At 44.2% G+C, this 13,710-nt stretch overlaps 1 protein-coding gene across 15 annotated transcripts in view; it reads right to left on the bottom strand.

Moving 5' to 3' along the window:
• sox5 (SRY-box transcription factor 5) overlaps window positions 1-13,710 on the bottom strand; it is a 235,884-nt gene that overhangs the window by 26,388 nt on the left and 195,786 nt on the right. For 12 of the 15 annotated variants that reach the window (XM_056367186.1, XM_056367189.1, XM_056367187.1 and 9 more), the window contains 2 exons: window positions 6,991-7,117; window positions 3,575-3,660 (listed from right to left, as the gene is read on the bottom strand). In XM_056367186.1, coding sequence (XP_056223161.1) covers window positions 3,575-3,660; window positions 6,991-7,117 — 213 coding nt within the window. The remainder of the gene's footprint in view (window positions 1-3,574; window positions 3,661-6,990; window positions 7,118-13,710) is intronic. The other 3 variants (XM_056367185.1, XM_056367198.1, XM_056367194.1) reach the window with 1 other exon arrangement.

Raw genomic sequence — 13,710 nt, 5'->3', positions numbered from 1 at the left:
AACTGCTCTTAAATCAAAGCCATGCTATTGAGAGTGTTTCCTCTAAGTCTTCTTTCTTTCTATGTATACCGTTTTAATGCAGTGTAATCAGGGCAAAAATCACCACTGATTTCATCCTTTATATCTACAGTATACCGAGGACACTTTCAAAATAAAGTCACCAAGACGGACTGGGATGTGGACTTTGCAAAAAGGTTTATAGCATAATCTCAGGAGCTTCCACTAAGTTACACATTTAGGACATTAACATGGGTGTTTTACTGAAATATACAGTACACTTGTCACTACTCTTATCAGCTTATAGCATGATTTGTGGATTTCTTTCAAATCGAATTGAGATGTTGGAGAATTGTCCACATTCAGTTTATGCGAGTCTAGATTATAAATAATTTTAAACATAGCTCCATTTACAAATATATTGACTTTAAACTACAAATGCGCCTGTTTTTGTAGTTCCTCATCAGGTCATCAGGGTTATTAATCAAAACAAATGTATCGCAAATTGTGTGTGTTGAGTCTGAACGACATGGGCGTGTATCAGGCCAGGGAACGCTAACAAAGAACACAGTAAGTTGGATCATGGGAAATGTAGGATGCAGAGTTTTGGGGGCTTGATGTATACTTCAGACTACAGGTTTTGAGCCAGTGCTGCTTCAAGTCTCTTTCAAGTCCCTCCAGCTGCAGCTTTAATGTAATTGTACATGTCGTACAGTGTGGGCTTCATTGTACGTGTTTCCCAAGTGAGTGAGTACTGAGGTGAGAGAGGTCATGACCTGGACAAAATTTAAGTCTCGGAAGAAACCCCCTGTGACACGAGTATTGCATATCACTGAAACTTAATCATTTCATAAATTTACCTCTCTATTTGAAGGTTTATTCAAAAGACCTTTTCAAAATCCACGGAAAACAAAAATCAAGAATATATTGATTTAAACTACCAATATGCCTGTTTTATGTAGCTGTATGACACAGTGACATGAGGAAAACATTTGTGCCAATAATTAGGTGTGTTATAAGTGTTAACACATCCGTCAGTATATTTCCATGCCCTCTTCAACGCAACAGGAGAGTCTATTGAGTGCTCTATCTGAAAATCTTTCATTTTCTCCCTCTATTTGTGTGTGTGTGTCTGAGCTAAGTGGGTTCACTTGTGTCCTCTCTGCCAAACCACTGTGTTGCCGTGGCGACCCGAGGCCCGAACTGACTGTCATGTCTCCTCTCGTCGCGACAGAAACACCTCCTTATCAAATGAGGGCGCAGAGACGATCCCAAAGGAAATCCATCCACATTGGGACATCTGTACTTGTGTTAGCCTGGGCAAATCCGTTTCTTTCTGACAAAGCCTTAATCTCAAAGTGTGACTGTGTACTTGTGTGTGTGTGTGAGTGAGCGTGCATGTGGATGGATGTGTTTTTCTGGGAGGATTGTAAGGAAGAAATCTGTTAGTGAGATGTTTTTTTGCACTTGTTGTGTCCTCTCGCCCCTCCCTGCTGGTTAAAAAAAAAAAAATCCAATTGCAAGGTGGACAAAGCCGTTCGACTGGAGATTTTGAGAGAGTCTGAACACAGTCGAACATATGGACAGCTAGATTGGAGCAGTAATAACAGCACAGAGGACATTATTCTCTGTCTAAACACAAACAGACACACACACACACACACACACACATGAAAGTAATAATGAAAACAGTGACGACAGCGGGGTCCGTTCTCCATGATAGAATTACACAGCTATTCTCTTCTCCCTGTAGTGTCTGGCATATGGGGCAGCACGTTTGGCTGACAGGTGCAAATATATTACACACACTCCACCTCACCTTTAACCCATGTTTTCCCATCATTCCTTGTGTGTTAACAGTAAGTGAAAAAGATGCACAGGAAAACATGTGCATTAATGCAGCTGTTGTGTGTGTGTGTGCGCATGTGTGTGTGTTATATTTTATGATCTGTGTATCAAAGAGACAGCGGAGGGGGCCAAGTGCAGCCTGTACTGGGGCCGACACCGGAGGGTAATATGTTTCAGACAGGCAACTGAGAGGACGCCCACGCGGGCTCTTAACCTCTGGGAGAAGGGGGCCCCAAAGCCCACGTGGATCCGAGTGGAAGTGTGTGAGGTCTAGTCGTGTGTGTTTGTCTGCGTGCGGGGGTCAGAGGGAGAGAGTGAGCGTACAAGCGGTGGTCAGGGGGGCCGGTCAAGATTACTAAGCAATAGAACACTTATTCTGAATATGCAGACAGGAAAAGGAGCAAAGTCAGACTCATCTTTCTTAAAAGTGGGATAACAGATGTTGACTCTTCTGTTTTCTTGCTTCTTCACTGCTTGACCTCCAGATTTATGGCAGCAGAGCACACAGCACACCACTTTATCAAACCTATGAGTGCATGTACATAAAGACTGAGCCTTTTACATTCGATGGCTCGAAATTGTCACATACCTTCCTACCTCATTTGAATACGACAACAGCATTTGTCACAAACTTTATGCTGGAGTTTCCTTCATCTTGTCATATGACATCTGGATGTTCTTTAACTTTGTACCACATGCAGACGTTTGCATTTGAAACAGACCACAAACCATCCCAGCAGCACTGACTTGCTTTGTGGCTTGTGGCTGAAAATGTAGAACCCTGTCCTATTTTTTTCTTCTGTGTTGTGTTGAAGTAATATGGTTAGCCAATCCCTAATGAAACAACTTAGGGACTCTTAGAGATGCTTTGACTTGTGGTTTGTGGTAGGTTTAAGCTAAATATGTCTACACACAGGCTTTAGACTAAAGACAACGGGGGGTGACCACATTTTTGTAAGCACACGGTAGGATTATATATTGAAGAATATGTTTTCCCATTGGTTTCCATTCACATTTTTACTGTATAATATCAAAACTTATGTTGTAGAGACATGACACTTGCTTGACATAAGTGGTGCATTACATTGACCACAATTTCTTTACTACTTTTCTACTTGAGAGTTCGGAATTCGGAAAGTCTGAAATATGTTCTTCTTTATAAGACATGTAAACATATTTCTGATCACAATTACCAGTTGGATCCCATTTTGTTTTGATGCCGCTAAAAGAAGACGAAATCCCCTCTGCATCACCCATAGATGAGCTCTGACAGTCAGTCTGAACATTTCTGTCCCGTTTCAGCAGCTCTACAGAACTGCTTCAACCCCATTTACTTCCTATTGCAGGACAGAGCCAAAGGCTAGGGTTACACTTGTCAGTACTGTGTGACTTTTGAGCTCTGATCATGAAGATCATGTTTTCATGAGATCACTTCTCTCTCCACACTTTGGCTGAAAGTGACAGCTGTGCATCCCCCCCTGTGGCCGTGTTTGTGGTCTTGTATAGCTCAGTGGGCAGCAGTGTGTGGTGTGAACACTGTCAGGGTTAGGGGGATTTATTCCCGATGGGACCACCCATGTGAATGGGAAAACGGCGTGTTTTTCTATTTTAATTATAATGATCAGTTTGTGATATTTAAAGACTTCTGGTTGTTGTTGTGATTTATTGTGTGTTTTTTTGGTTCCTACATCTGCCTGTAGGAGGTGATCTATAAATACTGTAGTCCTACCTGGAGCTGCAGGGGTCCCAGGCCCGGTGTGGCAGCAGCGGCAGCAGCCATCGTTGTGGGGATGAGCTGGAGAGGGTAGGGGTCACCTGAAAAAAACCAGAGAAGATCACATTTTTTTAAGTATTTCACTCCATTTTGTGAGTATGAAGGCAAAAACAGTGATTGGTTTTGGTGCATTTTTACACATCAGTGCCCCCCCCTTTCTCCTCTCTTCCTTCTCCTCCTCTCTTTTCTTATCTCCGTCTTTTTCTTCTTCTTCTCTCGCCCCCTTTCGCTCATGTCCCTCCTCTCCATCATGCTCCCTTTCTCTCTGTCTGTGCATCACCCCTCACTTAACCGTCATCGCGTTGTTTTTCTCCTCCCTCTCATCCCACCTTCGTCCCTCGCCTCACCCCATCAGCTCCCCTCCCACCCCCACCACCTGAGTCCCTCTCTGCAGCTGTTAAAGCTGTCCTTTGTGTGCGCTGCCGGTAGGGCCTTAATGAAAAGCCTGATTGTGTGTCCTCCTCCTTAATACCCCCTGACAAAGAGCAGCGAGGTGAGGGGATTCTGATAAAGCCGGCCCCAGCGCCGTAATTAAGAGCCGCCACTGACGATTGCTGCTCTCTCCTCTCTCTTTTTTTTTCCTCTCAACTGTCTGTTCTTCTGCTTTGTTGGGAGAGGGCTGCTTTCAGTCTTTCTCTTGCCCGTGTCCTTCTTGTTGTCATCTTTCTCTCTTCACAAGTTACTCTCCACCTCTACACCCCCCCCCCCTGTCGGGAATGATAAATCAAGAGATAGATGGACGACCAGGGCAGGGGAGATGACAGAAGTGCAGGGAGAATGAGACAGAGAAAGCAGGGGAGAAAAGGACGAGAGCGGATTATTAGTGACCAGGTGCAGATAGGCCGCGCTGTAATTACTCCGACAGAGAGAGAGAAAAAAGGAGGGAGAGAAAGGTCAGAGATGAGGGGAGGAGGAGATAGATGGAGAGGAGAGGAGAGGAGAGGAGAGGAGAGGAGAGGAGAGGAGAGGAGAGGAGGACTACGATACTTTAATGATGGTCATGCTGAATAAAATGTGCCTGTTGACACTTTGATTTGCATATGGACATGTCCATCAACAGGAGTCCAGTAGATGGAGGAGGTCAGGCTTTTCTACGGGCATCACATCGTGGAAACTTCATTCTTCATAGAGAAAACTTGGGAATGTTCATCGGGCTTGACCTTACATTTTTGACCTGGACTTCCAGTGCAGCAGTCCGCCTCTTGGCCCTATCAGGACCTTCTATTGTGCATCTGTGTGCCCATGTAGATGTGTGTGTGTGGGCTTCACATAAGCCAGACTTTCCTTCCGACATACTTTCCCATATTTTTTGGTTCTTAAAAAAAAAAAAAAAGTGAAGCTGAGACATTCTTTTCTCCAGCGGGGGAGGGAAGGCAGGAGGGATTAAAGAATTATTTCAGGACTGTGTATTCTAGGAGATGGGTCTTTTCTCTGCGCTCCCTAAACAAACATGAGCTGGGTGGATATTTATACTCCTCCTGGGGGTCGCTGTAACAAAAGGGAGAAGGACGGAGGAAAGCAAACATGTTGCTCTTGGCTTGAGGACAGCGACCTTGACGGACGAGGCCGAAATTTCTCACTGACAAATAGACGACAGAGGGAGATAAATCGCTTCCCTCGACCCAATTACAACGTCATCAGTTTTACTCTAGTGTCAATTTACGCACAATTATATATTGTATTTGCAAAATAACTTAGAGGGCAGATCATACAACATTCAGTTTATTATTAGTATCTTCAAAGTTTTTTTAAATTTGTTTTCTCAAGTTTAAGAAAATGAGCCTGATGATGTCATCGGGGTTTATGCAGGAATGTGCTTGAGGTTCTACATTTTTAAAAGAAAGTACTTGTTATGCACTTGGGATGTGGACTTAGAAAGATGTGCAGATTTTTCAGGCAGAGACTGATATCTGAGTTGCATTATGGGAAATATAGGATACAGTGTTTTCTTGAGTTTGACATATAGTAGGAACTCAACAATTTGACAAACCTTGGCACTGCACAGGCCATATTTGGAATAACACATTTCATTTGCTTTACAGTTATCTTAAGATGTAATGTGTCGCGTCAGAAGCCTGAACTACATAAAAATTGTGTTGCTGTTCAACAAGTGTTTAAACAAGACAGCCACTCAGTGCACAGAAGTCCATACTGCACGGATAAAATCTATTCATAACTTCAAAGCTATGAAGCGCTGTGAGAATATGTCAGAGCACAATGCTACACATGTCCTATTTAGAGCTGCAGCACCAAAACTACATCAACTCACAACAACTTTGAAAGTTGCCAGAGAGTTTTCTCAGGGGCGGCTCAGCCTGGCGCAGCGTGCCAGTCCGGTTGGAGTTGGCGGAGGCAGTGAAAAGACAAGCCCACCACTTGACAGGGTATTTACGTGGGCAGTGGGCGTGGGTGAAGATGGCACTAATTAAAATGGAATGGACTTGTTTGGGAAGCTGTGAAACTCTAAGGGAGTTTGGGGGGGGGGGGGGCTGAATGTGCACGAGCTTGCATTTGTGTGCACGCTCACATTTCTGCGTCTAAGTTTTTTTTGGTTTTTTTGGTTTGCAAAATCACAAAGCAGATCTCTGGCTGCCTGGACGTTTGTGTGTATATATATATATATATATATATATATATATATATATATATATACGTGTGTGTGTGTGTGTGTGCGCGCGCATGTGTGTTAGCGTGTGTGGGCTGTGTTGGAAACATGTTCTGGCTGCGTCCCGTGTTAATGTGAGGAGAACCTGGGGCAGGTCATATTACCACCCTCCCTCTCCCCCCTCTGCTAACCCCCCCACTGTGCATTTATTCCCAGCATCCCCTGGCAAGCACCCACCCTTCTTTCTCTCTCTCCCTCTCTGTCTCTGTCTCTCTCTCTCTATCATGGTAAACAACACATTGCCACACAGCCGGAGCGTGATAGCCAAAAAAAAAAAAAGAAAAAAAAAGAAAAAGAAAAAAAAAACAAACAAAAAAAAAAGAAAAAAAAAAACCATGTCCTGCAGGAGGCCTGCATTTTGTTGCTTTTATATATCAAAAATAGACAAGACAAAAAGAAGGAGCCAAAAAGACTAAGCAAGAGAGGGAGCGAGAGATAAAGAGAAAGAGGTTGAGAGTGTAAACAGGAAGGGTGTATTTGGACTGGTTTTTCTATTAAGAGAGAGCTGTTGTTGTAGGGGCGCGCTCGTCTTTTGGGAAACAATCCGAGTCCTTGTGTGGAAAAATGGTTACACTCTACCTTGCTTGGAGAAAAACATTTGAAACATCACACACAAAAACTGCTTTGACTCTGTAAGTTGCACCTATTTATGAATGTATGTGTGTGTGTGTGTGTGTGTGTGTGTGTGTGTGTGTACGTTACTCACTGCAGCCAGGCTTATAGTTGAAGCCAGGGGGCATGAGGAAGCCTTGCTGGGCTGCAGCCGCTGCCAGAGTCCTCTGGTCTGGGGGAAAGACAGGAATCATCAGCGGAGGGAGCTGGCCCTGGACCTGCTAATGAGGGAGGGAGAGGAGGAAGGGGGTGGGATGTGGGGAAAGAGAAGGAAGAAGAGGAAGGGAGGGAAAGAAGAAGAAAACATGAGCACTTTTGGAATCTCTTTGACATCCATAGACATACACTGAAAACAAATGTTCTCAATAATGCTATAAAATATGTGTAAAAAGTTACATCTGAATTAATTCATAATAATTTCTATAAAATTACAATTGGTTGTATGTATAATGTATATACATACAACCATACCATATACATACAGTGTATTCTTGGAATACATATGGAACACACACGAAAAGACACTAATGAAGTCACTCTCACACACACACACGCACACAAACTCACACTCCATCTTCTCGATTCGAAGACAAAAAGCCAGTCATTAGGACAGTTCACTGTACTCTCACAACAGCTGGCCTTTTCCTTTTATTTGGAAGATGATGTTCTGTCCCGTCTCTCCACATCACCCCCCCCCCACTCCCCCAACAACCCAAACACACACTGACATGCACACACAGACGCAGACACAACCCCTTTCTGCGCGCTCGTCGGCAGAGAGCCATATGACTTCACAAGGTTTCCAGGATTTTAAAAGGAGACGCAGAAAAAAGCTCCTCCGATGGGTGGCTTTGGCAGGGACGACAGGAGAGAGAGAGAGAGAGAGAGAGAGAGAGAGAGAGACAGAAAGAGAGAGAAGTAGGAGACAGATGGTTGCACTAAACAGCGTTCTGCCAAAAACAACACACAAAGACTTGCGTGTGATGGACTGACTGACAGTTCGAGAGGAAAGATAGGAGGGGATGCAGAGAGGAAGTGAGGAGGAGAGGGAGAGTGGAAAAAGGTGAGAGAAGGAGGAAAATAAGGGATCTTGTCTAGCTGTAAAAGCTGAGGTGTAATGCTGGTATGATGAAGAAAACCACAAACATGAAGAGAGGGAAGGAGCTGGAGCCAAATTCTGTGCATATTTTTGCAATTTTCCAAAAAAGAAAAGTCAGAACAAAAATATCAATGTTTTTCCATAAACTACTGAGCAACAATCTGAAATCACATAATCAATAGAGCCTCAGTCATGCTTTACCTCCATAGGTACCATTATGCTGTTTATGTTCTTTTCATTTATTAACTTGTTTTTGTACAGAGACACAATGTGGTGTTTTCATTGGGCACCAGCTTCGCTTTTGAGTCTTTGGGCATGGCAACAATACAAAAACGCTGCGCCTACACTGTACTGAAATAAAATAAGAAGGAGCAGAATAGGCAGGTCCTGCAATGTAATCACTTATTTAACAAGTCCGTTTCATCACTTCTGCACTTCTCCTCTTTATCAATACAATGATTTTTACACCTTAGTCAGATAAGTACAACTTTTTCTTGCAACGTTCAGGTATTTTTTCACAGTCAATTTGAGTTCTGCTATGCATTAGTTTAAAATAAATGCCTAAAAACAAGTGTATGGAAACTGACTTTAGACAAAAATATAGGGTTTCCGCCTGTGCTGGCTTCAGTGACGTGAGCAAATTCAAGCTTTGTCATTGTTTGCATGGTTTTATCAGTTTACGTCCTGGATATTTTAAGTTAAACTTTAAACTCATAACAATTCTTTCTTTCCACTTGTGTGCTGCAGTAGAAACTAGTGAATATCTGATATTCACTGGTGTCTCCTCTGACTCAGATCAAAAGCAACTCTTTTAAACCTCAAAAGCCTGCACTCGACATTTCCCATAATGCCACTTGATAGCGTCTTTCATTGGCGCCTCCCTGCCCGATGAACTTCACACCCAAAGTTTGCAGTAAAAGCTTTTTGTTATGAATGTGAAGAACAAACTGAGATGTTTTCACAGACTTTAGAAATCTCCTCCAGAGCCACAGAAGCCTTTATACACGTGGTGTCACAAGCTGACTGATCCTCCTCATGACGACTAAACTAAACTGCATGTGTTGAATTAGTGGAGCGCCTCTTTAAATCAAATCCCTGATGGGTCCTTCAGGCCTCTGACCTGTTTTCCTGGTTGGAAAACAGTTTGATCCCTCTTTGCAAAACATCTCCTCTCTCACTTCTTCTTGTCTCGGATTTTGCCAGGAGGCCAGAGAGGTGATGACTGAACAGGACAATGGGCAGGTAAAAGCTGTTTGATGTGGAAAATTCATCTGGAATGATGGAAATATCCGCCCAATCATAAGGATCTGAGTGATATGGGCACTTGAAGCAGTTAGTGCTTGAGACAGGTAAATAGAGAGGAGAGAGAGCTGCTGGTGCTCAGTGCTAGCAGCGCTCCCAGCTTTCCCTGCCTGTGTGTGTATACTCATGTTTCCCTGGGCGTTTAAATGTTCGTGTACTGTAAATACCTATGCGTGTGTGTTTCTGTGTGAGTGTGTGTGTGTGTGTGTGTGTCTCCTCCTCCCCCTCCTCCTGCTCCTGTGTGTCGGCATGCGGCAGCCGGCAGCACTGTAATCAAACTATCACAGCGCAGGGGAATAGCGCTCTCTTCAAGCGGCTCCTGTTTCCCCCTTACACCAAAAACAATAATTACTCCACCATTTTGGTTAACCATAAACCGCCGAGCCGCCTGCGCCGTGCGATCAGAAGGGAGAGGCGCTCCAGCGCAACGCTCGGACAGGACCCCCGCAGGGACAAATCACAGACAGAACATTTCCGCTTTGCCTTTCAGGCCTAATTGGACATATGCTGGAGTGGAGCTGGCTAGCAATACTGTAATGTACCGTAGGGAGGAGGAGAGGAGAGGAGAGGAGAGGACAGGAGAGGACAGGAGAGGAGAGGAGAGTCTGTGGCAGCTGCGATATATACATACTGTACATAGACACCCTGGCAAACACATTTACGACGTCTGTGTGTGTGCACATGGCTTTGCTTTTCTTTCTTTGCAGATGAAAATATCATAGAAGATCCTTAATAGCCTCTGAATCCGCTCCTCTCTATCTCTGCTTCTTTCTATCTTATGACAAAAAGCCTGCACACAATAGGAAGACATTAATCAGCCTACAGGACTGTTGCACAATACGCGCAAGTCTCCACAATGGAATAAGAAGATCAAGCAAAAGAGAGAAAAAAAGGAACAAAATAACAAGAAAAAAACACAAAAGGATAAGAAAAAGCTGGAATACACAGAGAGAGAGAGAGAGAGAGAGAGAGAGAGAGAGAGAGAGAGAAAGAGAGAGAGAGAGAGAGAATGGTTCATGGGGAATCATTTCTTCCCATATGTTGCTGTTATAATAGTTGAGTTAGATATGTGTGTAACAGCTGCTGAGCTGATGAGCAGCACCACTATCCTAGCACGCTCACTGGCATACACACACACAAATACACACACACACACTGACCTCTAAAGTACAACACACACAAACACACAGATATGAGGCAGAAAACATGGGTCAGAGCAAGTTGAGCGTAACAGGGAGAAACAAGGGACTCTAGAAAAAAAAAACTCTGAACTATGTGTGTGTGTGTGGAGGGGTGAAAGGGGTGGATGGGGTGAGGGGTGGAGGGGGGTTTGTCTACTAGCCAGTCATATGGCGTGGCCCCCAGTGCATTCTTTCTATTTACATTCCGTCACCATCCACAAAATGACTTAATCTGATGTTTCTCCTGATATTGGATGTACAATAATGCAATACCTTAAAGTGGATTATTAGCTCTGTGTGTTAGCCTCATGATCGTAATGTAAACTTTGAAGGAGAGGGGAAGAAAAGAGAGGGAGAGAGAGCTCTTCCCAAATCAGAGAATGAGAATCAGAGACAAAGAAATGAACTGACAGAAGGAAGAGAGGAAGTAAGGGCGAGGGAAACGGAGAGAGGGAAAGGGAGAGCAAGGCCACATCTATGAGACAATCTCCAGATCCCACATAAAGGAGAAGGCACTTCTGAAACAGCAGGCACTTTGGGGAGTAACGCACTCCTCAGCTTCCCTTTCACATCAGGCCCAAAGCGAGCATGAAAACCTACAACACACACTGACAAAACATCACACTGCTACTACTGTAGGCTACCGACGTGGAGAACAAGCGGCTCCACTTTTTATCTGCATACGCCTCCTCCATGAACACAAAAGAAACCTGCAACAAACGAAACTGGAATTCATCTGAAAAATCCTCTAATCAATGTTAACTGAATCCAAAACAAAGAAAAATACTCTGAATGGAATATATATATATATATATATATATATATATATATATATATACTGTATGTATATAGCAAAAGTGTGAAACTTTTTCTTGAGAACTTTCACAGGGGCAAAGAGGACAGAAAGAAAGAGAGAAGTCGACAGTTCACCCTGGCGAGAGAACTTCTTGGGAAATAAACAGCAGAGACACCAGAATGAACAAGAGAGGGAGAAAGAGTGAGAGAAAGAGAGACGGAGAGGGGAGCAAGAGTTGGATAATTGGCAGCGAGTCGAGCCTGCGTTCACCACGCGCCAGGCGGCACAGCTTGAACTTAAAGCGCCGCTGCGGCATAATGAAGATGTGGCCGCTAATTAACATATGGGGTGCGAAACAGGTTGGTTGGCACGTGGCGCGCTAAAAACTCCAAGGTAAAGTTATTATTGGGGAGTAATTAGCTCTATGAAGTTAATGCGCCGAACAATAGCTGCCAGCGCCGCACAATATGGCTCGCATCTGAGCGCGCAAAATAGCCCCCGCTAAAGTGCGAGTCCCACAGCTAAAATCTGTTGGCGACCATATGCTCTGGCAATTAATGCAAGACCTGGATGACCTATTGCTGAAGAGGGGACGTGTGAGCGATAGAACCAATAATTAATTTGGAGAGAGGGAGAGAAAGAGAGAGAGAGAGAGCAGTAGCTGGCTTTTAATATTAGTCCATTAAGTTTCTATGGACAGGGGCTATTAGAGGCCAGCCTGCTGTGAATGTAGGGGCATGGTTCATGACACAATGGCACCACAATGGCTTGGATGCAAACACACACACACACACACACACACACACATACACACAGGTATGTTTGTGTGAGAGCATGTGAGCGAAGGTAGGTCTCAGAGAGAATGGCTGGTTGGTCACAGTCCAGTTTGTGAGTGCGTGCGTTTGTGCGCGCACATCGACACATACAGTGTGTAAGGAAAACAAATTACACTGGTTGCGGTGTAATGGGAATGATTAAACAATTACACAGGCAATTGGGTTAGCCGCTCCTATGCACAGAGTACAGAGGTGCTGGTGTGTTGTGTGTGCATGTATGCAGTCTACAGTGAATGTGAAAATGAATGAAAAGCATGCCTGTCAGTTTTTGCTTTTGTGTTCCTCTTTCTTTTCCACAGAATGAGAAATATTCCGCTCGGACAGAGGCTGCGCTTGTGACGCATTAGGCGTCACACTCTGAGAGGTGTGTGTCTTTGTGATTGAGTTACCAGTGTAGGTTAGCCTTAATAGAGAGCTTGTTAGCTGCTCTCGCCAGCGTGTCTGGCCTCTCTTCTACCAGCCGAAGCGTCAGGTGGCTTTACTCATTCTCTGATTCTTTCTCACTTTCTCTTCTTCTTCTGTCTGCTTTGCTGACTCCCTCCAACGGAGAGTTAGACACACTTGACAGTATGTGTGTGTGTGTGTGTGTGTGTGTGTTTTGGTTGATTGCGTTTTGATTCATTAGGCAGGACACACTCTTGTCCCCTCATCCCTCTGTTTCAATATACATTGTGTGTGTGTGTGTGTGTGTGTGTGTGTGTTTCTTGCTGCTATTCTATGAAAATGTGTGCGTGTTCTCAAGGTAAGCTCTGAGCCGCTCGGCAGGTGAGCTCCTTTCATCCCTGTCGCGCTTCCCTGCACGGCAGCAACAGTCGTCCCCGGCAACACTGGAGGGAGCCTCGGAGACAAGTCATTTAATTAGAATGAGAGAAGACGAGAGGGAAAGCAAAGGGAAGTTTGAGGAAATGTGCTCACCCCTTAGAGCTTAACAAGAAGGCCCCTAGCAGGGGGTAGGAGTGTGTTTGTGTGTGTCTGGTTCTTTTCTTACACACATTCTCACGTTCAAATTTTTGTGAGCCAGTCAGACGTCCCTCAGAAGTACAGCGAAGTGAGGGTCAGTTTTCTTGGTGTTTACTTGACCAGAGGGATCAGTTTAAGGTTTAGGTTCAGGATTAAAATCTGGATTAGGTTGGTTGGGTTGAGGTTAAGGATAATTTAGGCTCAGGGATGATGGGTTATGATTAGAGGCTTAGTCAGGATAGGGGTTAAAGTTCAGTTAAAATTCATGACTTGGAATACAGAACAGATCAAGGGTTAAGCTAGGATTAGGTGTTTTGGTGTTTCACAATAAAAGCTCCCTTGAAAAGTAAAACAATGTGAATGTTGGTGTAGCTGCATGTAAATGTGTGTGTGTGTATGTGTGTGTGTGTGGGTAGGGTGGGGGGGGGGAATGGATGGATCATAATTAATGCTAATTCATGGATAATTCCAGGTAGAATCAATTAGTGACTTGTGAACACTAATGACTGGTGCATGCCTGTGTGTGTTGTTCATACTGTATGTCATTAGCTAGTGTTGCCTGCCTCTGTAAATGAACTCGCTTGTTTGCCGGCTTGCACCACATTCAGCGGGTGCCGTTGGCCTAAATGGTGGACGCTAA

The sequence above is a fragment of the Seriola aureovittata genome, chromosome 22, assembly GCF_021018895.1.
Source record: "Seriola aureovittata isolate HTS-2021-v1 ecotype China chromosome 22, ASM2101889v1, whole genome shotgun sequence".
Classification (NCBI taxonomy): domain Eukaryota; kingdom Metazoa; phylum Chordata; class Actinopteri; order Carangiformes; family Carangidae; genus Seriola; species Seriola aureovittata.
The sequence above is the reverse complement of the archived record's forward strand: the minus strand, read 5'-3'. Positions and strand labels throughout refer to the sequence as shown.